We start from the raw sequence: 26,974 nt of genomic DNA on the forward strand, positions 1-26,974 counted from the left end.
GAGTTTTCCCTGTTTTCGCTCCAGGCACGTCATTGGCACCGATCTAAGAGTGAAGTGCAAGTATGTCGCTCGCAAAACCAGTTGGGAAACAGTGAAATGTGACTTTCCTATCGTCTAGCCGATGCACCGATTCTACGTTTGTCTCGACCGGCCCAAGGATTCTACGAGCATCTTCATCGATGTCATTTTCGAGGAGACTGCGTGTTTATTCGTCCGTGCGCACGTGCGATCGTTGAAAAGTGGGTCATGCTTGTACGAGATTGGTACCGAGAGAATACTGCACCGACGCATTTCTGCACTTTCTTCTATGTGGGTGTTGCTTTACACTGCAAATTCAACAAAAGATGGTAGGCGAAGAGAAAAGGGTACGAAAAGGAACGATACGCGAAAAAAAACATGTAAAAATGGATAATAAATAAGTATAAAAATTTGACAGAAGTTAGGTAGATAACAAGTGTTCTCAAAGAATTTTTCCTCCAATATTTCGTATAGAAATATAAAACTGTACTTCCCTTGGAAAGCTTAACGAGTAAACGAAGTTTTCAAGCTTCGCCGCGTTTCCAGTTGCTTCGATACAGCTCTTGGGTTACTTTAATCCTTCGATGCACGTTCTCGTTCGAAAAGTACCGGATTAACTTAGACTTTAAACAAAATTACAAGACTCTCCGGCTAATTTAAACTGAAACTTTCAAATTATTTCGCTACGAAGCTTTTAATCAAGCCGAATGGAAGATATGCAATTGGTTCTTTGCTTAAGTATTTTTGTAAGCTTAGCTTTCTTCGGACAAAATATCGTTATATTATACCGGTAATCTAAGAAGTCCCGTTACTGTCATAGAAATAAGGGCAGTGGCAAAAGAACAGTTTCCTTATACATCGTATTAAACCGGTCTACAGACGAGTAGTGACCGGCTTGCAGTGTATACACCTCGTCGGGTACTTTCCCAAAAAGAACAAAAGTTTAGAAAGGAATTTGCTCATTTCGCCAGAGCTGGCCTTGGAGTAAAAGTGATCTTCTTTTTACGCTTTGACACTGTTTCTTGTCCTCATCTTTATAATATATAACGACCCTTCTCTTCTACCTTTCTTGCTGCCAATACTTTCACCGTGAAAGATGAACAAGTAAAAAATCTTTCCATCGTGAGTTTTAAGTATGGACAATCAATAAGAGAAATAACGTTAACGAAGACGACCACCAAAAGGACTGATCAAGATTTAGAAAATCATTTTGCACTTAAACTTAAACTTAAAAGAAACGTTCGAGTATTTTAGTAAAATAGAGCAATATGTAACAAATGTTTGTTTCTTAATCGAAAACGTTAGCCATATTAACGAATATGTACATTAAGCGCAACATGTCAGACAAGTATTAAATTTGCGCTCCGCTTAGAGGAGTGTGAAACAATCAACTGGTTATAAAAAGAATCGTTTTATTGTAAACAATACGTATAAAACTATGAAACAAACATCACAATATCGATGTTACGCAACATATACAACGGTACTCGAAGCAAATAACAGAAATATAAATACGCAGCGGCGTTTTAAATAAAATAATTATGCTAAAAGCGTAAGTATAAATTAGTAAAATATCCTACGACCCTTGGACGTTTCGTTCGTACATTCACGATCGATTTATCTAAGAATGGTCCACGATTGGTCATCTATTAAAGAGTACGTTTCTCGTGGGATCGTTTGACAATTCTATAATTTAATACTTCCCACTCGGACTGGAGTACGAAATCGTATCGTATTTGTTACTGCCGGAATTCAAACCATCGTAGCCTTTTGAATTGGTGTATGCAATGTATCTAGGACTGAGATTCGAATAGGAACCATGGGACTCTACAGGGGTGCCGTACGAAGTGGAAGGAGATGAATAACTGGAGCTAGGACTGGAATAGCTGACGCTAGGGCTGGAGTAGCTGACACTAGGGCTGGAGTAGCTAGAAGCTGATCCGGAATAGCTGGAACCGGAACCGGAATAACTGGAACTTCCACCCGATGAATATGACACGTCGGAGGAAGATGGTATGTAATTAGAATGGGATGATCCAGATGCATAGGACCCAGAAGAAACAGGCAAAGAATAACTGGAACTGTCGGAAGATCCACTGGAAAGGCTTATGTGACCGCTGGATGATCCAGAAGAGATTGGTAGGGAGTAACTGGCAGATCCACCAGAACTGGAAGAGAGGCTAGATATTCCGTGAGATCCCGAGGACGTTGGGAGAGAGTAGCTGCTGGAACTTCCGTGAGAGGAAGACACAGGGAGGCTGTAACTGGAGGATCCTTTTCCAAGCGAACTCGAATCAATTACTAAACCTCCGCTCACCGAATGATAGGACGAACTCGGGGCGATAGATTGGATTGACAGGCCATGGCCCGAAGAACTACCCAGCGAACTCAGCGACGCTGCCGGCAAACTGTACGAGGAGCCATGCCCGGATCCTAACATCGCTGGAAGGCTAATACCGCTCGAAGCACCACCGCCGTACGACGACAGCCCATGAATTCCCGTTGCGTAGGCTGGCGCCGAGTAACCGCTAGAACTGGAACTGCCTGAAGAGATACCGCCTCCGTGGATGCCGAAAGTAACTGGTCCATTCTTCGAGGATGAACTAAGTAAACTGATACTTCCTCCTCCTCCTCCTCCGATGGAATTTAGGCTCGACCCCGCGTACGAAGATTGTCCAAAGTGTCCTCCTAGACTAATTCCTTGAAGACCCGCGCCATGACTCAGTCCAGAACCCAGGCTGAGTCCTCCAGATCCCAAAGAATATCCCAAAGAACCATGTCCCAAAGAACCACCTCCTAAACTTTGGATACCTGCCGAATGTCCTAAATAAGATCCGCCGCTATATCCGGAACTTATAAGAGGAGAATTGTAGGATGATCCACCGGACGAATAGCCTCCGGAATATTCAACGATGCCACGCTTGCCCTTCGGCGGAGGTCTCAATGGTCGGTTATCTCCCTTCGTTTCTCGACAGGAAACGCTTATAATAGTTGTGGCTACGAGGACCAAAAGCACCTGTAAAATGTTCGATCAAATAATCTTTCATAAATTTTATATGGCAGTAATAGAATAGATATATAATTACTACCGAATGTTAATTTGAAATATATAGAAAATAATTGAGCTCAATTTTACCGTGATACACTTACTAATGATCTCATGTTGATCCTAAGCGAGATTATTCTGTATGTTACTTCTCGTGGTCAAGTGACAACCGAGTATGTAAGCGAAATTGTGGTTTCTGATGCCATTGCTACCCAGAAGAGAGCTTTTATATACAAATCCCCTCTTGCATGGTGAAAGAAAGGTCTAGGTGAAGGTGAGTCTCTCCATGCTGGTACTAGTACACCTCCACCTCCACAGAAACGTGTTTCAGAAGATTGTAGTCTAATCTATCATGAAATGGTAAAATTTGCAAATGAGAATGTCGTGGATGGTAAAAGTTCTCGAATTGATATTTATCGGTCATTGTTTCTAACGATCTTAACCAGACATTTCCTTTCGGTGAAGTCGATGTACTCCTATAAATAAAGAGAAAGAAAATGATTTCCTTCCTGAGATTACATTCATAGCGACAGACACGAAAGTAATTGGAACGTAAGCGTACAATTTTTCTTCAGATTTTCCAGTTAAAAGTGAAATAGAAGCTTTATCAAAACGCAATACGAATGTATCCTGCTACACGGACGAATCTACGTTTTCCTGTATTCGTAAAACTTCGGTATGGATTCTTGTTGGCCGGTTTGAAATATTAGGTTTTCTATTAATTAATTTTTAGGTAATTTAAGAATTCTTCTTGGTAGATAATTGACGTCGAGAAGGTATAGCTATTACAAATTTCTGTGAAATTTGCCACGTTGTACGGTAAATGTTATTCGTATCCTTCTCCTTCCATACAAAATGCTCAATTTGTGGTTTAATTCTGCAAAAAAAAAAAAAAGAAAAAATACATATAATTCTGAAAAAATAAAAGCATGATATACTCGATTTGCTACTACGGTGCATATTATAAAATACGACATGCCAAGATCTTTTGTAATATGTTGTTTTACTGCAGAAGCTTCGTGAAGAAAACATTAATTTTCCGCCTTTTGTGGGCGCAATTACGATGTGTCACAATATGAAAGGAACAGCGAAGGTGTGGTTCATGTAACAAACATGCTCCGCCTTCGGAAGCTACTGAAAGTAATTTCGATGTTGGAAAGTGAAATGCGCGGATAGTCGGCAAAAAATGACGTACGTTTAGGTGTTCTTGTGCTGTTATTTTCGCGCGGGATAATCATATCGTTGACAGAGAAGCTGATAGTGGCGTTGAAAAGAGGTAACTGCAAAAAGACGGTAGCGACTAATAAAATACGAAGCAGCGGCCAACGTCTTCCAACGTGTCCACAAACTATAACAGTTGAAAACGCCGATTGATTTCGTTTTACTTTCACTCGTGGGATGAAGGAAGCTGACCGTCTTTATTCGCTGTAGGCTTTTCGAATGAAACTCAATAACAATCAGAACTACGAATTCTTTGCCAATGGAATCGTTCGTTGAGTCAATTTATGCTACTTCGGCGTAAATTACGATAAAAAAAATTGAAAACATCTTTAGCTTTTTATAGCGAAGGAACAGAGTATCCTAGGACGTATATTAATGACACAAAATTAAATATAATTAACTAAATGGACTATGAATCAGTAATTATAAGATATAATAAATATCGTTCGCATACCAAGTTAGTAACTCAATTAAATATATGTAAATACAAACACTTTTGAGATATCTATCTTCTTCTAAATGGCTGTATTAAAACACAACATGTTTCGGTCTCAACGAAAATCGTGAAACATTTTCTGACGTTTATATAGTCACATATATATACATCATTTGCATGGGAAATAAATTATAATTAACAATCTCATGGTTACATTTTCTGCCAACATGTTGTACCGTGTATATAATAACACGTTGCATCGTGTATGTGGCCGTTTTAAATAACTCAAACATTCAGAAATTGTTAATGTCCACAAAAAATGTTGAGGTTCGATACGCTTTCTTACATTATAATCGATTCATTATCTCCTGATAATATATAGCGAATAAAATGAATAAAAAGCGAATACCGTTCCTTCCTATATTTTCTATATGTGCATAAACACATAAAAAAATGTAAATGACTTTAGGTAGTGGAAAAAAATGTGAAGTTTGCTGGATCTGTTAACGTTGGTAAATAATAACCGCGTCGCTAACTGTCCGTGTAAGAGATTAACTCTGTTTATTTTCTGCTCATCCAATTTCTAGATTTCTCAAGATATAAACAGTTTTTTGGAAAAGAAATCCCGACTGGGCAAGTTCGAAGTAAAACGGTAAAAGTGCATGAGGTGCACTAAAACAAGAAATAGAATGAGATTCAGGTCAGTCGCGGAAAGTGAGTTGACAACAAGTTTCCTATGTGAATTGTGAAGTAGTAGCATCTATCTAAGTCGTTCCTTTGTAACTGTTGCCCTTTCCTTTGTGTAAGCCCGCGGCTTGCGGAAAATGAAATGGCTATCCACTTCGAAAGCAATTGCACCTGTTCTGTATTTGTAGAAATCTAGTACGTTTAGCGGTATAATCATGTAAGTAACTCGGCCACACGATTCTTTGATAGACTTTGCGCCTGCATTGCGCCACAACATAACGTCACTCCCTTTCCGAAGTACGACTCGTTTATCGTGCACCATCGAGTTAAGAAACCAGTCTAACTCTAAACTGTAAAACAATCTGAGCGTAACTGTAAAACTATAAAATATAAATAAACAAAGAAGACATGCAAATATATGTGTTAAAAGTGTATAAGAGCGGCGGAAAAATATGAATGTTGACGAAGAGTCTGTTATACGTATATGCTTAGGATTATCCGAATAATCTGTTCAACGATAAACCGATCGTGATTAGAATTATCGAACCACTTTTGAGGTCACGATGAGCCATGACAGATCAGTCGGGCGGCCATTAAGCCTTCGGTGAGAGTTCCTTGGTGTAGGTTTACGGGCCGGAAATGGAGACAGTTGGTTTTCTAGGGTGTACTTACTTTCTTTAGCAGTGAAACGAGTACACCGCCTGTGAATTGAATTTTTTTTTGAGTAGAGACGTTCGATTTAGAGTCGATCTTATAAAGTTTCTGCTCTCTTTGTTTTTATATACAGTCAATAAAAATAGAATTTCTTCGAAGGTAGAAAAATATTTATTTGAGGTAATAAATAAAACTGGTATATACATCATTCGATCGAAAAATCGTACGCAATTAACAAAAAAAAAAGGCAAACATATCGAAAATGTTAATTCGATGTGGCATGTTAATGGCATGTCGATGCTGCGAATAGAAATGTATGAAATCGCATTAACCTATATAAATATAAAGTAGTATAAAAGCACGAATAGTTGCCCGTTTATCCCACCTCGTGTGAAAAGTAAAACCTCGACTATCTTTATACGTATAACATTGGAAATACCTTTTACCAATAATACCAAAGATTTATAAGTTGAAAAGAAAAGAAGCAAAAAAATTAGTAATATTTAGAATACTTCTGACAACCGAAGAAAGTCCAACTTGCCAACTCTACATTCATACAACTAATTATTGAACAGATAGAAAGATCGATGTCGTACAACATAGAATTAAAATTTGCGGATACACGAAGCGCAACTGCGTCCATCACATGTGCGAAAACATCGTATTTCGTTATTCTTGAATCATGTTAGTGCGATCTCGATACGATGTCATGGCCCCTTACTTCTCCAACTTCTCGGGTTTTCTTTTCCGCGTGGGTAAACAGTCAGTCTCGATACGAAAAAGCAAGCTACGATTAACCCTCAAAGAACAAGATCAACGTCATTTCCATATCTGGGTCGGTTTCGTTTGAGCATAGGTCGGCGCGTAGCTCCACGGATAAGTTGGTAACGTCGGCTTAGGTACCTGATATGCGACGTTCTGGTAATAGTAGAACGGATAGACCGGTTTGATGGGCTTGTATAGAAGTGAATTGATTACCGCCGTTTGTAATCCGTAAGACGGATGTGTCGTTGACGGAGTTTGTACTGGATGCACGTGTGTCGACGTTGGAGGAAGCACCGGTTGCAAAGGACTTACTGGATGAAGAGGAGTTACGACTGGATGAAGCGGAGTTGCAACAGGATGTATAGGAAGTGGCGCGGTACTAACTGGCGGAGGTGAAGGAGCGTTAGGTTGATTCGTCGAAGAAGGTGACGGAGTTGTAGAAACCGTGGATGGTTTCGTTCCAGGTTTCTGACTAGGATCTGTGGGAATGGGTAGTCCAAAATGTGTAGGGAAAGATCCTGATGGTTGAACGGATGCGATGGCACCGGGTGCAAAGAAAGTAGGACCGTAAGTTGGTACGTTCGATGCGAAAGCCGCACCGGCGATTAAAGTAGGAACAAATCCACCGTAAACGGGAACTCCTGGACTGGATGGCGATAGGGGTGGCGCAGGTACGGAAGAACCGACTTGCGAGGTTCCATCGCCTTTAGCAGCCTGAGGAGGCTGCACGGTTGTGGTAGTTGTCGTTGTAGTGGTAGTTGGAGGCTGAATAGTTGTCGACAGTCCGTAGCTAAGCGGAAACCCCGGACTGATTGCTGTCCCTGGCAAAAAAGGTGATTGATTGAAAGCTGTATTTCCAGAGCCCAAGTTTACGGTATTCTGTTGTGTATTTAAACCGTGAATCTTCATTCGCTGTCCAAGGGAAGCCAGAAGATCTTGATTCTGAACGAAGCTCGGCTGATTTTGAGCGTACCTTCCTGCTGCATCTGCATTTTGGGCCTGAGTCTGAGTTACGAGCGCTCGCTGTAATTGAGCAATCAATCTGTCCTTTTCGAGAGATTGTATTTGCTCTAGAGTTTCTTGGGCGCTAAGAGTTCCAGACGCGTATGACGGCAGAGGTCCTGGGAAACTTTGCGGACTTTGCAAATTGCTCTCGAAATTTTGAAACTGACCATTCGGATTCTGAACTTGATTGTTGTGACCTAAGAATTGATCGGTGTGTGGTGCAAAGTCTTGTTCGTTCGGGGGCGCACCATAAAGTTGTTGTATCGCTTGAGCATTTTGCGTTAAGAACAGCGTCGCATCCGAGATCTGTCCTTGCGGTTGTACGATGCTCTGACTTTGGACGTTTAATGACTGACCTTGACCACCACCTTTAGAATTCTGTCCTGCTTGGAACGGGGAAAAAGCTTGCGGTGCGGAATAACCAGGTAACCTTTGATTTTGCGGCGGTAAGTAATTGGCCGAGTGAGTCGCGAAAGGTTCATCGTTTTGAGTGGATATTGGATTCGGTTCGACGAAATCGACCTGTCTAATTGGACTCGGTACTTCTTGTTCCAGCAAACCACTAGGACGACCATCAAAGTTGTTCGAATGTTGTTGACTGAAATGACCCTGGAATTGCAATTTATCTCGGTGCTGTTGACTGTGTGATGCAGGTCTTATTGGAGATGAATTCTGATAACCCGGTGGTCCGTATTTGGTAATAGGTCTATTTATTTGTGCAGGATGTCTATTAACGATACGTCCTCTGTGGCCAGATTGCCCGACTTGGAAACGGGCTCTCGAAGCTAATGCAAAACTGTCCGGTCTCCTATAGGAATATCCCGAATCTCTCTTTTTTTGAACTTCCGACTCTTTGGTTTCGGCATCGCTATCCCCCTCGCCAAGATCTACTAATTCCAATTTCGTAATTTCTGTTTTTTCTTCAGTATCTTCGGTTTCAGTTTTCGCTGTGACACATAATAAGCTCGTAACCAGTAGACACGTTATCTAAAATAATATAACAATTAGCGCATTAACTATATAAATCACGAAACTGTGTCACATCACTTACACATATAGGAACGTAATTGCTGAAAATTTGGTTTGTGTTTACAAGTGCAGTATACTTACTAAAAGGAACTTCATGTTTGTAATTCAATTGCACTTATCACTACACTAATCGGATGTTCCTACGCTAGAATTGTAATTGCCGCAGGTTCCTTCGACATGTAATCAGAGTACTTTAAGTAAAACTAATTTCTTCAGAGATGGACAGGCTCGCACCGACTAAGACTACGGCCATACCTGCACATGTATAAATACAGTCGGGTCGCGACCATCCACGAATTACAATAGACTTTCTTGCTGGCTTTCATCGATCGCACTTAGGCAATGCTGTTACGGATTGGTGATGTTACACATATCGATGTAGAGTATTGTCTTCTCCTGACTATTCAAATATTTGATCGGCTTAACACACTTTTTTCCAAAGAAACGCGTCAAGTTAAACAACGAGAGCAAAGTAAGACTCATAAAAGGAAAATTGAATCGCATAAGAACAATTTTATGCAACTAACGACAAAATCAGTTTCGTGAAATCTATATTCGAAGTCGTTAACGAGAACTATACAAGTGAGAAAGACGCACGGGCTTCCTTCGTGTCTTAAGGGTTCTGATACACGATTCTGATACTATCTAGTACGAACAATTCAACTTTAGCCGTGTCTTCGTTTCAGACTTTCTTGCATAAATCTTACGCTGTCTTTGCTATGCTGTCTCTAAATCTAAATGCTGTTTTTGCAGAAAGGAAACGCAACGTCGCTCCAACTTCCGTTCGCTCCCTCAAAAATATACTTATGGAGAATAACGCCTGTATGTATTATTCCCATCACGTCCTTATTCTCCGAAGCGTTCGAAGCCTTCATAGCCTTAGTGAAAGTACTTAAAACCGTCAAGTCCCAAAGAATACAGAATAAGTATATCGTGATATATTCGTATTGTGTAATTCCTGATTATACGTAAGTCACGCGTGCTCGAATTCTTTGAAATGTTTCAAACGTCGCTTGCAGTTACCCATTTTTATTTATCAAAAGTATCTCGATTAGATAACACGATCTGTGTACTATAGAGTATCATAGATTCGCGAATTTTTGGTTTTCAAGATTCGCCCTTAAAATTCATCGCGTCTTTATCATCCCATCTTTATCAATTTGCATAGTATTTATCGACTACCGAAGGAATCGCGGTATGGCGCATTCTTTATACATGCACGCGTTTATTAGTAATAGGCGGAAACAATGTGCCGACACCAACATCGGGCATAGCTTCGTTTCGCTATTCTAATGACTTCATAACTATCCCTGCATAACTATGACTGCATAACTATAACTGCATAACTATCCCAAATGACGCTCAAATTGCAACGCCAAACTGCATCCGATGATGTCATTTGTTGCTACTTGCTGTTCCCTGTGACAGGAAGTCTACTGTGTGACAATGCACCAACGTAACGACAATGTAACATGCATTTTTATATTAGAGATGAAGCCTTAGGTGCATATTTAATAAGATCGTATTATGAATCATATACTGCCATAGGATACATTGTATCTATATTAAAAGTAGAATTTAAATCATCGACTCCTTATAGATTGGGTCGAATATTATTTTCCACGTACATTCGTTAATACAGTTCCAGTAACTGTAGTTAGAGGATTCGTCATTATACTAAATATATGGGGAAAATAATGCTGAACATGTATAAATTGAATTGTATTCTGTATTTAACATTGTAACATACAACAAAGTATCGTATTTAACATGAGTTTGCCGAAACACGTGTACATTGAAAATTACATCCAAAAATAGTGGTGAGCGCACTGAATGTTAACATCGGAACGAATTTTGTTTAGCTTTTATTCTGGGCTTACTTAAACTAATGTAGCGTAAACGATTCAGTTAAAAATCCTTGCAATTGCCATTATCGTTTCCTTAGTCTTAATTACGAACATCCCATGGTGCTAGCTTTAAGACATGTGATTTAACCCAGATAGTAAGAGTTGTAGTAGTAAGGGTACGAGCGGTAGGCATAGGGCAAGCTGTAACTAGCACTGTAGGTAATTGGTGCTGCAGCATAAGAAGTGTATGCAACTGGTGCAACTGGTGCAACTGGTGCAGTGTAGCTCAGCAATAGGCCTCTCTTGTCTCTTGGTGCCTCCGCAGCTTCTGCGTTTGACAGCTGTTCAATCTTTTCAGGTTCTGCTGGTTTCTCTGCAGCGAAGGCTACAGCGAACAGAGCCAAGAGAACGATAGCCTGAAAATAAATAGTAATAATTTAGTATTTATATCGATAGTTTTCCTTTGCGAATGTACAATATCAGTTTGCTGATCCGATTACAATTGATAAGTGAATGAAAATTGGAAGAGGATCTCATGTACGACTCTATGATATTTTATTTCATTATATCTTATCTTCTGTTTTAGTAATCAAAAGTTTTAGTAAATCAGCATTGTCCTTACGCCTATAAGAGCAATTGAATTATATGCGTTATCGAATGATTGCAAATTATACATTTTCCATAGAATATATTTAATTTTCCAGCTACTAGGATACCTATATTTTGCCAAACCACGGTGCGGTCATAAATTCAATTCACGACACATGTCTTTTGCTGTTTTCGCAAAGCAGCAAACGTTGAATAAAGAGAAACTAAATTATACAATGCTTTTACTAAACATTTGTTATGTAGAAGCTTAATTATTTTACTTACAACGACGCACTTCATTGTTGATAGGTTTGGTAGATCTTTGGATCAGCTCGTGTGTTGAACTGGGAGTGAATGATGCTCTTGCTTTTTGGTGGATACCTTTATATACCTGACGAGCGGATTGTCCTATGCGCGTCACTCACCGATTGATCAATGTACGAGGACACGCGTATCGTACGTGTATCATGCGTGTGTGCGTGAGCTGGTGGATGTTGCACGGGGTTGTTACACGTCCTATTGTTTACGGAGTCACATACGTAACTTGTGTAAGTACGTGTGCTGTCAACGTTGTCGGAGACGACGAGGTCTGCTAAGGAATCTCGTTCACGTATTCCCGAAGCAATCCCGTGTAAGTACAACCTCTGATGCACGGCACGCGGGTGAAGCAAGGGACCTTGGCAATCGGCCAAATACGAACGAAAGTGTTTTACGTTTACCTCATACGACGTAATAACTCTTCTTTACGTCGTGATATAATTGTAACAAGTTCTCTGAACTTTAACGATTATGATACGTGACTTTGAATAAAACTAGAAAAAGAATGAGAAAGTTTCTTTTCGATATTGAGAGTACCGGTCAACTATAACATAATAAGAAAGATGTCAATACATTTTATTTGTTAACGATTTTAGGAAAAATATTTTTGAACAAGTTCTTTCTGCAACATTTGGTTAATAAAAACAATAAATCATATGAAAGAAAAACGACATTATCTGATATATGGAATATTTATGGTGCACAACCATCGCCTTCATGTGTGGTAAAAAACATTTTGGTTACGATTTTGCACGATATTGAGATTATGGATTCTTATATGCTATTCCTGAAAAAAATGAACATTGTAAATGTTTTGTTAAAAAGTAGAGTTTAGACTAGATTATATAGTCTGACATTAGATCCAGAAATGAAGAAAGAAATGAAATACATAAATAATTAAAATAATATGTTTTGCGACAATACAATACGATCGATTGATTATAATAGATAGCGTAAAGATCGAATTCAAAATCAAACGCACCTCACGATCGAAGGGCATGCCCTTGACGATTTGAATTTAAATTTCGGGGGAAATCCCGGTCATTGCCTAACGTCCTCTACGACGCATGCGTACTGCCAGGCTTTGCTAAATCGGTGGGTGACCGTTTGCATACCGATTCCACCGGTATTTTGAATTCATCTGCATTTTCTGCGAATAGTGATTCTTCCGACCATTTTTTTTTTTTTTTATCTGTTTCCACTCAAATCTGGTAGAAACAAAAAATCCCATTTCGAGAACCTAAATTGGTAAAAAACTGCGTGTTCTCATAATATTGGATCCGGTTCTCTGGTCGACCTGATTGCATATGCACAAACATAATTATAAGAAATGTAAAATTATACGTGTTTACGTATAGAGTAACACTTTTTTCAAATAAACTATTATAATTTAATGATGTGATAGTTGACTGCGATTTGAAATTTCAAGGCCAAAAAAGTGAAAATAGTCCTCATCAATCTCTTATCAGATTTCTTTTAGAAAGGCAGATATTTGTGTTCTTTTTATTATTTTAAATATTACATTTGGAAAGACTATCTTTGTTTGAGTATGTATGTATAAAAATAATTCATTTGATAAATTTACTAATAATTATTTGTACATATGAATTTTTAATATTTGACGGGGATGCTTTATATTGTACTAAAAAATTTTGTAACTCATATTCGTTTTAAACGCTTACACGAATGAAGGAAATGGGAACGCGGCACGTTTTTGCTTAATTAATAGTCTCGGTGCAATTTATTCGTCTTTGCGGCTTCGCTTTCAAATCCTTCTTGAGAACACGATATCGATACCTTGCTAATATTTTCTCATGAATTTTAATGTAACGAATTTAATTACAGCTAAGAACCTATTATAGGTATTTCATAGAAGAATAGATGTATGAAAAAGGGTGCAAATAAAAATAACAATTCAATTACATAGCTTTATTTATTGCGTATTACACACATAAATGTACATATATTAATAACATAGATATAATTTATATTACATTTTCCATAGAAATATCCCTCTTGATAATCTGTAACATAAGAAGGTATTGTTTTAATATCCTCTTTTTATTTTGAAGATCAACAGATACATATTACACTTTCAGATAGAGCTAATGGAATTTCAATCATTAAAATCATATCAATTTTATTCATCATTAAAATGATATAGTTGAAAAGTTATTTTTTAAATTAAATATTTACCTATATCTCAAGATCTGTAGATTCATCCAAATTTTCTTGTTTAAGGTATAAAGCGCTTTCTGTAAAAAGGAAACTTTCTTATTTTTTTTCAGAGGACAAATATTATATTTAAAAATATCTTTTGTTCTCAGAGGTAGTGACGAAATACGTATATACATATCATAAAAAATCAAAAACTATACAGATACATCATTGAAATGGGAAATTAATATTTATATTAAAAGCTACATAAGAAACACTCACTGGTTTAAGAAATGCAAATATCCTGATACTTCGAAAACATTTATGGCCAATTACATTCAACTTTTATTAATTGCAGATCCAACAATTAACATTCTGTAACAAAAAGAAAAAGAACTTTACCGAAAGATCGGTATTTATTACATTGCACATTTAATATTGTCAAAAAGTTATCAGATAGGAGCGAAAGACATATGAGTAATTCTACATTCTAGATCAGTTGAACTATGAACTCATCATAAATTTTTATCCCAAATCAAAATAGTCTGAACATTTTACATTCTATAAAAAAGATATAATGTTGTTGTAATTTTAGAAGGTATACAGATTAATGTATAACAAATTCAACGTAATTCTATATCTTCTAAACGTCCATATCTCTTTTCCTGAATTTACGATTTTATTTAATTCACTCAAAATATGTTTACGTCATTGCGTAATTAATTTTACAACCATATGACATTTCACGCAGACGAAAGAAATTACTACTTACATATGCAATATTGTGTAGTTACATCCATTCAGCCATATAACTGCTCTGAAACACAAAGGAGACATATATTGATATGAAAATCTTTAAGCAAGTAAATATTTTATTTATTTCCCATGAAGTTATCAGATAGGAGCGAAAGACATATAAGTAATTCTACATTCTAGATCAGTTGAACTATGAACTCATCATAAATTTTTATCCCAAACCAAAATATTCTGAACATTTTACATTCTATAAAAAAGATATAATGTTGTCGTAATTTTAGAAGGTATACAGATTAATGTATAACAAATTCAACGTAATACTATATCTTCTAAATGTCCATATCTCTTTTCCTGAGTTTACAATTTTATTTAATTCACTCAAAATATGTTTATGTCATTGCGTAATTAATTTTACAACCATATGACATTTCACGCAGACGAAAGAAATTACTACTTACATATGCAATATTGTGTAGTTACATCCATTCAGCCATATAACTGCTCTGAAACACAAAGGAGACATATATTGATATGAAAATCTTTAAGCAAGTAAATATTTTATTTATTTCCCATGAAGTTATCAGATAGGGGCGAAAGATATTTAAGTAACTCTTCATTCTAAATCAGTTGAACTATGAACTCATCATTTGTACATTAAAGATAGTCCTTTTTAATAACCAATGAAGACATACCATCATTATTAAAACTTCCCAAATTTTCCTTGAACAAAAATTCTTGGTACATCTATTTTTTCTTTCAAATTTATAGTACGTCTTTGTATGTAACTGCATGATAAAACTTTAAAGCCAGTTGATTCAAATAAGTTTAATACTTCTTCCACTGAAAAATAATACGTCCTGAAATGAGATATTGGCATTAACTTTGTTGTCGAACATGATATATTTTGAACGTAACATTAATTCGTGATATGTTGAAAAATGTAAATAAATTTTACCTAGTTCCATCTTGTCGCATATATAGATTCTCACTGATTTTGTGACCAGGTTTAAATCTTAATTGAGCCATATCGTACAGACCATAATCTCTAAAAAGCACAATCCCTCCAATATCAAGAACGTTATACAAGTTTTTCACAACCCTAAAATATTATAATTTTTAATAAATCGGCAACGATTGCCGTAAAGTAAAAAATTACGCATAGAGTATAGCTCACGTTCTAAAATTTGTTGGATTAATAGCCGATAATACAAATATTAACGTTACTATATTCACAGAGTAATCCACCTCACAGAAACAATTTTCTGTCGTAATATCAGTTTGGAAAATTTTTATATTTTTTGGATTATATAATATATGTTTCTGCAAAGAATAAGAGTGTAAGGCACTTAACCGTATAGACACATTAATCAAAGAATTAATAAATATATACCTTTGCTAACTCCACGGCTCTAGGAGAAAGATCACAGGCAAATATCATTTTAAACTTCAATCCATCTTCGATCAATGGATATATGAAATTTCCAACACCGCATCCGACTTCTAGAAGGATCTTTTGATCGTCTTCCGTACCCAAGCCTAGCAATTCATGGAACTCTCTGGTAGTCCAGTGTCTATCTTTAAAGAATCTAGTATCGTTTCGTTTATAAAACAAGTCCCAATGCTTTTTAGCATCTTTTTCCAGTTGATTAGCGCGAAATTCAGAAACTAATCGCGAATTTTGCGCCTGCATTTTCTCGATTTCCTCTTGAGTGAGTTTCTTCGCCACGTGGCCTACATATTCACTATTCTTTACAGACTCAGCCATTTTCCCAAACTTTGCCGTAATAAAATTTTTGTGAATTGAAAAGCAGTGTAAATTTCTTAAAAACCTTTTTGAATTTACAAGTGTACCTTGCCGTAATTAGATGAATCATCTACGCGGGTATAAAGAAACGGTTATTGAAGCCAAAGAACCACTCCATAAAACAACCTCCCACCTTCGAGTTCCAAAAGGAAATGAACGAAAAACGTGCCGGTGCTGAACATGCGTAACATGGATATCTCCCCACCACGTCACGCGCTAGAATGATCTACCTAGACTAGTGACATCAGGGTGGCCATCTTATATACTAGGGAAATTTATACACTAAAATCTCTAAGCACTGTTATTCTTCTGCAAAAAATGGGATATTACTACAATACGACTATAATGTATACGATAATTACAGAATTAAGAAAAACTTATCGTTATTGTGCTAAACAGTTTTTGTACCATTTCCTGAATATATTATTATATTACCCTATTATTAATATTTTCCTGATATTACGTATTCATCAAAATTTTAATATTTCGCAATGTTTTATTCGAATAATATTAATGCAACATTGATCTTGTTGTTTTAATTTCTTCAGTTTAATTTAACTTTATAAGACAATGAACATCATTAGTATGAATTCCACGCATGAACTTATTCGATAAATTAATATTCGGTCGCCGTACGAAACGAATATTTTCTGACTGCGTACAGCATTGTCACACGATGACACAGTGCTGAAAGGGGTTAATCGTGACTGAAATTTATACGATGGTTGTACTATTTCGTTTAAGATTTATAATTACTCTATAAAATTCATTGTAGATAAGAAGTATGAAATGTTTATGTACGACAAAGATAATCATCATCGGATACGTATTTGTATAAATTTCATTGCAGTGGATGGCATCGAAAGTGCATGCGATAAAATAAGATATTTTATTAACAATAATGCCATTTACTGCACCAACCCTTCGAATAGTAATTGTTATCTTCGTGAAATTAATAATAACCTCTCTAATACTCTGTTAATTCCATAATTTAGATCTTCCATTATTATATTTCTGTTGTTGCTTCATCATTTATCGTATTACGATTTGCAAATACCTCATAATTTGCAAAAAGAACGAGGTCAAAGGAAAATTAATCGATCAAGTAGTATGTAGGTCATTGCGGACCAGAATTTTGTAGAGGGCTTGACGGAAGATATGACGATAGATTAACTGAATGAAATGAAAAACACGTTCCGCAACTCGTAGTCGTTAGTGCTTCTTCGAATAATGCATTTGGTGGCTTCTATAAATTTAGAGATAATTGATATCTTTTTTTAAGAGGACGTCTCAGAGATGTTTAAAGCTGTTAACAGGTCGAGGAATGTTGCAAGAAATGTACGAGTAGAATAATTAAAAGAAAAAAGAATAATTAAAGAAAAAAGTATTATTTCGCTATAAAAGAGATCAAGATATTAAGCGAATCTTTTTTGTCGATGCTGCATATTACGCCTACCTAGTGAGCTTCTCTGATCCACGTAATTTCAAATCCTACCGACGCGACATTCTCATTAAGCCTCCAGTAAGCCATCATTTTTCCCCCACAAAATTGATTACGTGACCATGTCTTCAGAAATTCTGTCGCCACATTCTATTTTATTTTGTGCGGAGAAAACGAATAAAAGACGATCCACTATATCTGCGTGGCAATAAAAAAGAAAAGTCGTAAACCTGCTTTACTTTAAGCAAATTAGAATTAATTTTTTCCTAAATCACTAAAATCCCTTGCTGTAAATTGAGGTATTCCGTATTTCAGCATAACCGGAACAAGTGTTTTTACGTAATATAAAGAAATTTCTCCGTGTTCGTCACTTTCCTTCACAGTGAAACACGGACTTGACATCAAATAAGTAATAATTCAGTCATTTTCAAACTAATTTGAAAAACTCGTGATTTATTTGAAGAAAATTCGAGGTACGTTAAACAGCCCGTTCTTTAGAAATTAACATTGACGGAGGTGTAGGCAATTGAAAGTCGAAGAGCATTGAGGAGCGATAGACACGGACACATAATTGTAGGCGCGGCGAAGATGCTTCGACCGTGCCTTTTCCATTTGTCGAGACAGCCAACGTCGAAGCATCTTATACCGTTCGTCCTCGTGGGCATTCCAAGCGGGAATTCTCGAAAGCCAGTTGTGCCGTAGAAACACGCGTCGGGGCTTGCCGCTCGCCGGTACTTTCGAGTGCTCGTAAATCCGCTGTTTTCTCACTTTGTGTTGTTTTCGAGTGTGCCGAATTTTCTTGACAAGAGGCCATCGAATACCAAAGTGACGTGACTAAGTACTTGACCTCGACGTCCACAACTCTTCTGTCAAATTCAAGTAAGTGTTGCTTTTGACACAATATCTTTATTATTATTTTTTTATTGAGAATATTGCCACTTAATAAGAAGAAATATTCATGCTAAATCACAATAATCAACTGGATTTATCTTTCCGTTTACTCCTTTATGGTATCTGTCCAGTGACATATTCAGATTTCAAGGAAATATATCCATGTATATGATCGTATTTGTTTCGCATATTTAAGAGTTTTAACGAGCAAACCTATCGTCGAACACAGTTATTAAAATTAGTCTTAAATGTATCAAACGTGGTGAGAACGGCACGTCAATAAAGATTTTACGATTAATATTATACTCGTCGCATCTACAATTGCAATGAAGCGATAAATTGATTAAGGGTGAAGCAGAGCGTGAATCGAGAAACCGAGTGGCGCGTAACATGTAAAAAATTATATAGTAAAACATGGACATTAAACGATCATTGTAAGCCGTTCTTTGTGCGTTCGGGCAAAAATATTGTAAGCGATATATGTACATATTATTAACTTATCTTGTTTTTCGAAAGTCGAGCGAGACCATCTGTTGGGTGTCACTCTTTTGAAATCTTTCATTTTTACTTATTTTTTAGTAACATAGTTTCTTTTTTATATAAAAAATTATAAAAACTTCTGAACTCTTGCAAATGTTGCAACTATTTACATTGTTGATCGACCAAACATCTTAGCAACCATCTCGTTCCGTTGACATGGTTCGCCAGCGACGATAATCGCAGGTTTCGAAGCGGAAGCAACGATCTTCGCTTAACAGCTAATCGAAACAAAGAGTTGTTCGTGCAACGCTGCAACGATACTTTCGTTCGTAGAAGCTTACAGAATTCTCATTGAATTCGCATGAAGGTGTAGAATCCGATAAATGTTGGCGCAGAAATATGCAAGCTTAAACAGATTCGTGTTTGTTTTAACGATTACGATAAGAAAATTTCAGTCGTTGGAAATTTATGCATACAAAAAGGGGAACTACAGTGCCACGCAATTTTTCTCGTTCCTCGATGGCCAAATCGTATTCAGCTTTCCAATGAACTGCAGGAAAAGTGCTTGGCCTAAACTTTCTAAGCGGGTATCGTGGCATGTGGTCGCTAATATATGAATGAGATGTCTGTATGTACACGTCCACGAGGTGCGAGCTCATAAATGCGAGCTCATAAAATAAAATTCCAAGGATTCGCGATATCGTTATATAATTGCCACGGCCGACGTCACGTATCGTTTTAGTTAGACTACTTGCGTAACCAATAACTTAATCCATTTAGGCTTTTCCATTACTTTTGCACGGGCAATTTAACGTCGGGAAACTTTTTCTTCAATTGATCTTCAGCTATAAGCATTCCATAGTTACGTAACATATACGGAAAAGCACAGTGCCACGTAAACACTGCGATGATTATCATGCAAATAGCAACCGAATGATATTTGCGGACCGCAAGCATTTAACTTTTCCACGCGGTCACTCGCGGTCAACATGGAGTACCGTTGCACGTTTATCTGTACTGTTGGATGTATCTACGCAACTGTTAGTTGCCGCTGCTTACACGGCGATGTACGGTTTCAGCGCTGCGAATGCCAGTCCTTCGCTAATATTTCTTACGATCATAAAGAAAAGAGCCGCCTGGTTGCCCAGGAAACTCCGTTAAATCGCGCGCTAAGCTTCGTGCTTTCCTCGAACGATTCGAACACAGACTAGGTTAATTCTCTAGCGGGATTCAACCGCCTACATAAAAATAGCGGGAACCACGATGCATATGTACATATTAATTTGAATATTTCATGCTTGGAGGACGAGAGAATATTCCGATTCCGCAATCGCCAAGTTTTAATAACCGCGTATAACTTTCGACATATTCGAGTCTTTTCATTGGAATTATTTTAGTAAGATTTCTATCGGTCAAGCAATGGAACGTTGCAATGTTCCATCGCGCGGGCGCAGAGAGCCCAGGATTGTTGGGCAAGATTCTAGATCAGAAGGAGCACACGGAGGAGAGGCCAAGCCTCTAATCGATATTTCTACATTCCCATCGAAATTAGTACGAGCGAATAAACTCCTGCAATTCGATAATGCGACCACGAAATGTGATTCGTCCATACATACCGTAGATACGAAGGTCCAGGCCCATTCTGGCCGTCTCGATACTTGTGTATTGCCGCTCCTAAACGCGTGTCTAGAACACCCATATACGTGTATTTCGTGTAACTGCCAACATTCCAGCTGGTACATACCTCACGCAGCATTAGCGATTAATAGACATGACATAGCAGCTTATTGGCATGACATCATGATCGTAGTTGCTGTTTGATAAAGAAGGTAGCAAAGTAGGTGTCCTTTTTTAAGCTTCAGCTCACAACTGATGTTATCTTTTTTATATCCATCTCGGTTTCGATGCAGAACGAAACGATGTAAATAATTTTGTTTCAGTGTAACAGCGATAAAGCAATGAAACAGTTTTTCTCGATAACGAAAGTATTTTATGGATCTACCGAACGAGATAATTTGCAAATAAATGTCAGTTCGACTTGCCTTTTACTTCGTTTCGCTCGAATGAAATTGTGGGAGCGTATAATTATTAACGATACTGCTAATTTATAATATTAAGTCGAAAGAAGAAGAATAATTTATTTTACGAACCTTGAATTTTATCTACCTTTCTAGATAAAATGTATACGATGTCTGTGCATCCCTGCAAATTCCTATCATTTATGCAGCACGTGAGTTTAAATATTGACACTTGCTTTCTCTCTTAAATCGAAAATATCCTCTATACTATTTTCACGCGTATAATGTTTTCTTTTAGTTACAAATTTCGAATGCTACGCATACTCTCCTGCTTATCTCCTGCTCTGTATAAAATGATGAATAAAATAGCGCGAACGATTATTTTAGCGCCTTAATAAGGTTTGAACTCTGCGATAACTGATTGATAAATTAATTAAGAAAAAATAGAAAGGAAATAAAAACTGAACGTTTCACCGAGAGTTAGGTTGTAAAAAAAACAGATGCGGTATTTGAGAGATCTTGGATAAGCTTCCATAATTTCGTAGCACCTGTCTTTCAGGCCGGTTTCTTTCTGTACCTGCATTCCAGAGAAAGTTAACCGCCATGATTTGGCACGCAATCGAGGCGCACAAACAAACTTGTTCGTGCGTATATGTATTTCCATTGCCTTCTCATCTGGAGAGCTCTGTATTCACGAAGATTCTTTAAAAAATTGCAGGTGTTTATAAACTAAAGACAGTTTCTCTTTTCAATTTCAGATTAAGATATTTCATGCATCCATACGTTATTCGTAAAAGCGGAATACGCGCAATTTTATAGCAAATGTATCAATTTTAAATATATTCGGACTTTTCATTACTACCACAGCGACGCGCGATCACATGTAACAAAAATAATGCATCAGTTGCAATCAATGGTACCAATGGAAGCGTTCGAAAGTATTAACTCTGGTCACATGGTATTTCCGTTAGCTTTTAGATGACAAAAATATAATTTATCATGTGTAATCGCCACGCACTTTCCTCAAATAATTTGCATCAGCCAGTGAACTCTCATATTCCGTTTGAAATCGAAGCTTATCATTGAAAACCAAATACCTCTCTGAATACTCCGAGCATCAGCCGAGTGTAATTTTCAGCGATACGCTTTCTAGGTATATTGTTCGATACAAGAGGTGAGCATTTGCGGCTACTCGCTCGCGGGAACTCGAGATTTTTACGAGCCCTAGAGCAGAGACGATTCCGATACGTGACCATTTTCATGAATGGATAACTGACACGAAAATCTACCGACAGTTCAAATCGGTTTTATTCCAAATAAATTATACTCGCAAATTACTTCAAGAAATTACATGTGATGTTCAGTTGAAAATCGCAATTATATACGTCCATACTTGCAATCGTACTTTATAGCGTCTAGTTTTTCAAATGGCCTTTGATCGTTGCTCAAATTGTCACGATTCTTAAAATTAATATCTTGAAATATCTTTTTTTGCAAAAATCGATGAATATTTGATCAGTGATTTTCATAATTGTGAAATTTGAAAGTGACTTACGTTCAACTTTACGAATCAAAACAAAGTTTGTTGCAACGATGACGATCGATGGTCAGCTGTGAAGAAAAATAGAAGCGGCTTTAAACCACGCCTCGCTGAACTCAGATACACTTTAGAAAGGCGAGTCATTGCGTTGAGCAAAAACCTTTCCATCGCCCTTCACTTTTCGCGGGAAAAACAGAATTTGCGATGTGTTTCGCCGTGATACCCTCGCGTAGACAGGTTCCCGACGTTATTGAATCATTACAATTTATTGCATTATATTTCAAATACGAGTTCTTCCTTTCTATGATTTCGTTCGCGAAAACTTCCTTGATTTTACAGTTAGAAATCTCTCCAACTAACAGGTACCTTTTCATGAATAATTTGAGGAAAAATTATTTATAAACGACTTACTGCAATTATTTCGTCGCAAATAAGTGAAATCTCCGTTTTCTATTTTCTGTATTATTAACAGTATAATGGAAACAAAAGGTATCTTCAATTGAATTCCGTCCAACGTGTATATACCTGTTAGTTAGAAAGGCTTTTAGTATTGGGAAACTTCACAACATTTTGCACCATATTGAAAAAAATATTGCCGTGAAATCTTTTTGATAAAATTTTTTAGAGTATCGTTATATCGTCAAATTGTTATCAAAGAATTCAATTACAGAGTGAAACATGAAATAGACTTTCTAAAAGAAAAAGAAATTCAAGTTCTTCGTTGTTCTGAAAATATGGAAGTTAACGAGAAAAATTATGTTCTTTGCATAGCAATGCATCGGAGAATTGATTTCTAATCTATTTACTTTCACGTTGTTATTATAAAATGGCATTACTCTCGACTACACCTTAATGTAGTCGAGAAATATATTTTATCTCAGGAGATAGTTAAACTACATAATGTCTCACCGGTATGAAATACTACTGCGAGGTGTCAGTAATCGATGAACACACCGAGGCCATCAGCAATTCTTTATGGAATGAAATAACACGATCGGTTGACAATACGCGTGAAAATCCTTGATTTGTTGTATCGTCGCTGTCCGACCATTTCGCAGCAATTTCGTTGTCGCGGGTCTAGGTTAAATATACTATGCCTTATGGCATCATTATTGATTGATCGGCTGTCAACGGCATTCGTGCACAGAATTACGCTTCGCGGTGGATTTATACGGGTTGCGTGCCGCTATCGAAAACGTTGATACAAATAATATCGATGTGTACGAAGTAAATTCATCGTAGAAAGATATTGTACAATGAGATTGAAATTTTAGCATCATGAAATCGAAGGGAGCAAATTTATAAAATTCCGTAAACATTATGGATCGTAAGAGGCGCGGATGTCATCCACGTTCTTATTAAGTTCGATGACTCGAAGTCCATAGGTTTGTTAATTAATGTTGCGGATGTGAGAAGAAACTGATGTAATTTTCCCTAGCATATTTATCCTTGAACTACGTACTCAGACGTAGTTAATACACAGTATGTTTCGAATGATGCGAAGTGGTGAAATCGAGGTTGTAAATATATTAGTATGTGAAACTGCAATATGAAATTTAGCGCTAAGTTGTATCATAACAGCTATGAGAAACTATTTCGACGCATTGCGGAAGTGGAATGATCCGTATGATCTGGCTTGAATTGTACCGTAATAGAGATGTAACTTCTGCTTTGCAGATTGAATATTACTTGGCAGGATGGATGCTGAGACTGGGGCCATTTTGGCCCTACAAATATTAGCTCTCTGTTCGATAGCCGCTGCCCTGTTGGCCTACCTAATGCGGCAATCGAGGAACGCCACCGATGAGTACGAGACTCGTAACAAACTCCATGTACTCGTGACCAGCTGCGATACATCCGTAGGCCTGCAGATCGCCCTTGCACTTTACGAAGCTGGTTACAAGGTAATACCCGTTGTGTCTCTATACTTTGCGCGATCATTTTTCTTTCTAAAGAAATTAACGACGATATTACATAGAAATATCCTTTTTGTAAGCTCGATCAATTGTCGCATAGGTATTTGCTGGTCTATTGGATCCTTCTGGAAATTCACCATCAATGAAAATCGTTAGGGCGATAGAACAACAGAAAGAAAGGGAGGAGGATCCGACGAACACAGTTCAAGGGAACACACAAGATCCGGAAGTACGTGCTCGCGGTCGAATCGTACCATTGGAATTGGACTCAACGAGGGAGGACAGTTTACGCGCTTGTTTGGATGCAGTTAGGGCGAAACTTCCGGCTGGCGAAGATGGCAAGCGATTGTTGATTTAATGCGAAGATCGGACACGCTCCGTTCTTTATTCGATCCCAGTCATTTTTTCATAGATCTATTCGTTACAATCTCATTTACAAAGTACTGAACTTACCCTCGTCGATAGTTTTGAGTCATATTTCGAAAGAAATGTTGAAGACCCTTTAACGAATTTCTCTAGCCGATGTTGAACGAACAGATGGGATACTTAATTAACCAAAAATCGTGTTATCTTGAAGGAAAGTTAATTAAATTTCGCACGGTGTTCGAGTTTTGTTTCAGAAACTTTTCGCACTACCGTTCATCAATGGCCAGCTGTGTGCTCCAGGCTATTCATTTCGACTTTAAGTCGCTACCGTGTTATTTAATTATACGAATCTAAAGGCGCGTGCGAAATTTTATAAAGAATATTTAAGTTATGCTAAAATTTCAAATTGAAATTGTAGCCTGAGATGTAAATGATAACATCGACGTAAGATCGAAAATTGCTTTCGCAATGATTTCAGTCAGTTATCCATCTCGATATAATACTCACCGAATTCCATCGTATAGTTGGGACACGAAGAAAACGGATCACATATAGCAGAGATGTGTGGAATAAAGCTTTCAAATTTACTAACCGCAAAGATTTGATAGCTATCAAATTTTTCGATTTCCTAAAAAGTGCTTGGTTAAAAAGAACAAATCCAAGCTACGGCTACTGGCAACCGCCTGTCGAAGGAAATGAATCTATTTCAATTCATATTTCTTGCTTTCCATATCTTCGCAAACATCGGTTTATAACGCAATTATATTAGACTTGATACTTCGATATGTATCGTTCCTCCTGTTTTTTCAATATCCTTTCTCTAGCAAATTCTTGAAGCAGATTGTAGTTCTCATTGCTAAGGTCCCATTAGCGTTCAACATCTGTATTAGACCTGGTAAAAATTTCGCAAGGACGCACTTCCATCTTCGCTGTGTCTGTCGCGTTGTCCAAATTCTCTACTTTACACTGATGTTCCAACTTTGTTCGACTACAGGTCTCTGGGCAATCGTGTACACTGGCGGTTTGGCCCTATCAGGTGCCATAGAGAGACAACCGAGTTCCGCGTGGGAATCGATGTTACGACATAACTTAGTGGCGCCACTTAGGACCGCGAGAATGTTCATTCCTCTTTTGCGCGCAAAAAGAGGTCTGTTTCAATTTTAAAGTTGAAAACATACACGTAAGATCTTCTATCCCATGGTAAGTTATAAAAAACGTTTTTCTTTCGAAGGACGCATCATTCTCTTGGGCGATTCCACGACAAGCTACGGTACCAAAATTGGAACAGGACTGGTGGCGTACAGTGCGTCCAGAAAAGCTGTAGAAGGAGCCGCAGAAGCATTAAAAAGTGAACTACAATCCTCCGGGGTTGACGTCGTTCTCCTTAGACCGCCACCCGTGAATCCTCTTATTCTTTACAATTCACCTGTCCTCAAGACGTAAGATTCCAAATGTTATATCATAGTAACTTGTAATTCTCCAATACAACGATACAACGTGCACTTTGACATCGAAGTTTTCAATTTCGACAGTCGATATCTTTAAAGTTAAAGTGAGAAATGCTTTTATTTTCAGCTCCGACGTAGAGTCTGGAATAATATCTTCCGAGGGAACATGGACCGCACCTGTATCTACACATGCCATTCAAAACTCATTAATCCCTGCACTAACGTCACCTTGCCCACGTATTTCTTACGACATGGTTGTCAAGACGAGGCTCTTCTGTAGATAAACCAATTTTCAATTAGTGAATGTTAACGTATACGCAAACTTTAATTAGTATTACGTCAAATTAAGTATCAGTCACTAATACCTTGTAAGACTAATATTTGTTATCCTAACATCGGTAAATTTTACACTACATTCACCTTAACCTTTTAATTTTAAATCATCTTGTTAGGTGTATCGATGCGCGAGAGGCTTACGTTTTCAAGAATATGTACAGTTTTGTAATTAATACAATGTTAACAAAAATCTGTAATTAATTTCAA

The 26,974-nt window shown here is 37.4% G+C and overlaps 5 protein-coding genes and 3 non-coding genes across 10 annotated transcripts; 1 reads left to right on the forward strand and 7 right to left on the reverse strand.

Annotated features, from left to right (window-relative positions):
- Positions 1-1,711: 1,711 nt before the first annotated feature.
- Positions 1,712-3,195, reverse strand: LOC117230164 (keratin, type I cytoskeletal 9-like). Its single transcript, XM_033487296.1, has 2 exons — positions 3,169-3,195; positions 1,712-3,034 (listed from the first exon to the last, which is right to left on the reverse strand). Exons 1-2 carry the CDS (start codon positions 3,178-3,180, stop codon positions 1,712-1,714), a joined length of 1,335 nt encoding a protein of 444 aa, XP_033343187.1. The 5' UTR covers positions 3,181-3,195.
- Positions 3,196-6,881: 3,686 nt separating this feature from the next.
- Positions 6,882-8,957, reverse strand: LOC117230163 (mediator of RNA polymerase II transcription subunit 15-like). Its single transcript, XM_033487295.1, has 2 exons — positions 8,943-8,957; positions 6,882-8,819 (listed from the first exon to the last, which is right to left on the reverse strand). Exons 1-2 carry the CDS (start codon positions 8,955-8,957, stop codon positions 6,882-6,884), a joined length of 1,953 nt encoding a protein of 650 aa, XP_033343186.1.
- A 1,615-nt stretch (positions 8,958-10,572) lies between these two features.
- On the reverse strand, positions 10,573-11,752 carry LOC117230165. Its single transcript, XM_033487297.1, has 2 exons — positions 11,582-11,752; positions 10,573-11,124 (listed from the first exon to the last, which is right to left on the reverse strand). Exons 1-2 carry the CDS (start codon positions 11,594-11,596, stop codon positions 10,852-10,854), a joined length of 288 nt encoding a protein of 95 aa, XP_033343188.1. The 5' UTR covers positions 11,597-11,752; the 3' UTR covers positions 10,573-10,851.
- Positions 11,753-13,528: 1,776 nt separating this feature from the next.
- On the reverse strand, positions 13,529-16,608 carry LOC117230127 (tRNA N(3)-methylcytidine methyltransferase METTL6). Of its 3 annotated transcripts, XM_033487248.1 has the most exons (10): positions 16,379-16,495; positions 15,918-16,301; positions 15,702-15,847; positions 15,483-15,626; positions 15,220-15,384; positions 14,986-15,030; positions 14,544-14,588; positions 14,054-14,146; positions 13,811-13,869; positions 13,529-13,638 (listed from the first exon to the last, which is right to left on the reverse strand). In XM_033487248.1, the coding sequence occupies exons 2-5, from the start codon at positions 16,290-16,292 to the stop codon at positions 15,228-15,230; spliced, it is 822 nt and encodes a 273-aa protein (XP_033343139.1). In that variant the 5' UTR covers positions 16,293-16,301; positions 16,379-16,495; the 3' UTR covers positions 13,529-13,638; positions 13,811-13,869; positions 14,054-14,146; positions 14,544-14,588; positions 14,986-15,030; positions 15,220-15,227. The 3 variants fall into 3 exon arrangements, with proteins under 3 accessions (XP_033343139.1, XP_033343140.1, XP_033343138.1); XM_033487249.1 differs by having other exon boundaries at positions 15,220-15,367; positions 15,918-16,608; XM_033487247.1 differs by lacking the exon at positions 14,544-14,588 and having other exon boundaries at positions 15,918-16,597.
- On the reverse strand, positions 14,216-14,298 carry LOC117230378. Its single transcript, XR_004492776.1, has one exon. It is a non-coding gene; the product is annotated as a small nucleolar RNA snR60/Z15/Z230/Z193/J17 (small nucleolar RNA).
- Positions 14,657-14,741, reverse strand: LOC117230379. Its single transcript, XR_004492777.1, has one exon. It is a non-coding gene; the product is annotated as a small nucleolar RNA snR60/Z15/Z230/Z193/J17 (small nucleolar RNA).
- LOC117230375 lies at positions 15,101-15,183 on the reverse strand. Its single transcript, XR_004492773.1, has one exon. It is a non-coding gene; the product is annotated as a small nucleolar RNA snR60/Z15/Z230/Z193/J17 (small nucleolar RNA).
- Positions 16,609-18,396: 1,788 nt separating the features above from the next.
- Positions 18,397-26,968, forward strand: LOC117243638 (D-beta-hydroxybutyrate dehydrogenase, mitochondrial). Its single transcript, XM_033511287.1, has 6 exons — positions 18,397-18,651; positions 24,379-24,605; positions 24,718-24,955; positions 25,978-26,130; positions 26,215-26,422; positions 26,559-26,968. Exons 2-6 carry the CDS (start codon positions 24,399-24,401, stop codon positions 26,713-26,715), a joined length of 963 nt encoding a protein of 320 aa, XP_033367178.1. The 5' UTR covers positions 18,397-18,651; positions 24,379-24,398; the 3' UTR covers positions 26,716-26,968.
- Positions 26,969-26,974: the final 6 nt, after the last annotated feature.

This window comes from Bombus vosnesenskii, unplaced genomic scaffold (assembly GCF_011952255.1).
Source record: "Bombus vosnesenskii isolate JDL3184/JDL3185 unplaced genomic scaffold, Bvos_JDL3184-5_v1.1 scf7180000013266, whole genome shotgun sequence".
Taxonomy (NCBI): Eukaryota; Metazoa; Arthropoda; class Insecta; order Hymenoptera; family Apidae; genus Bombus; species Bombus vosnesenskii.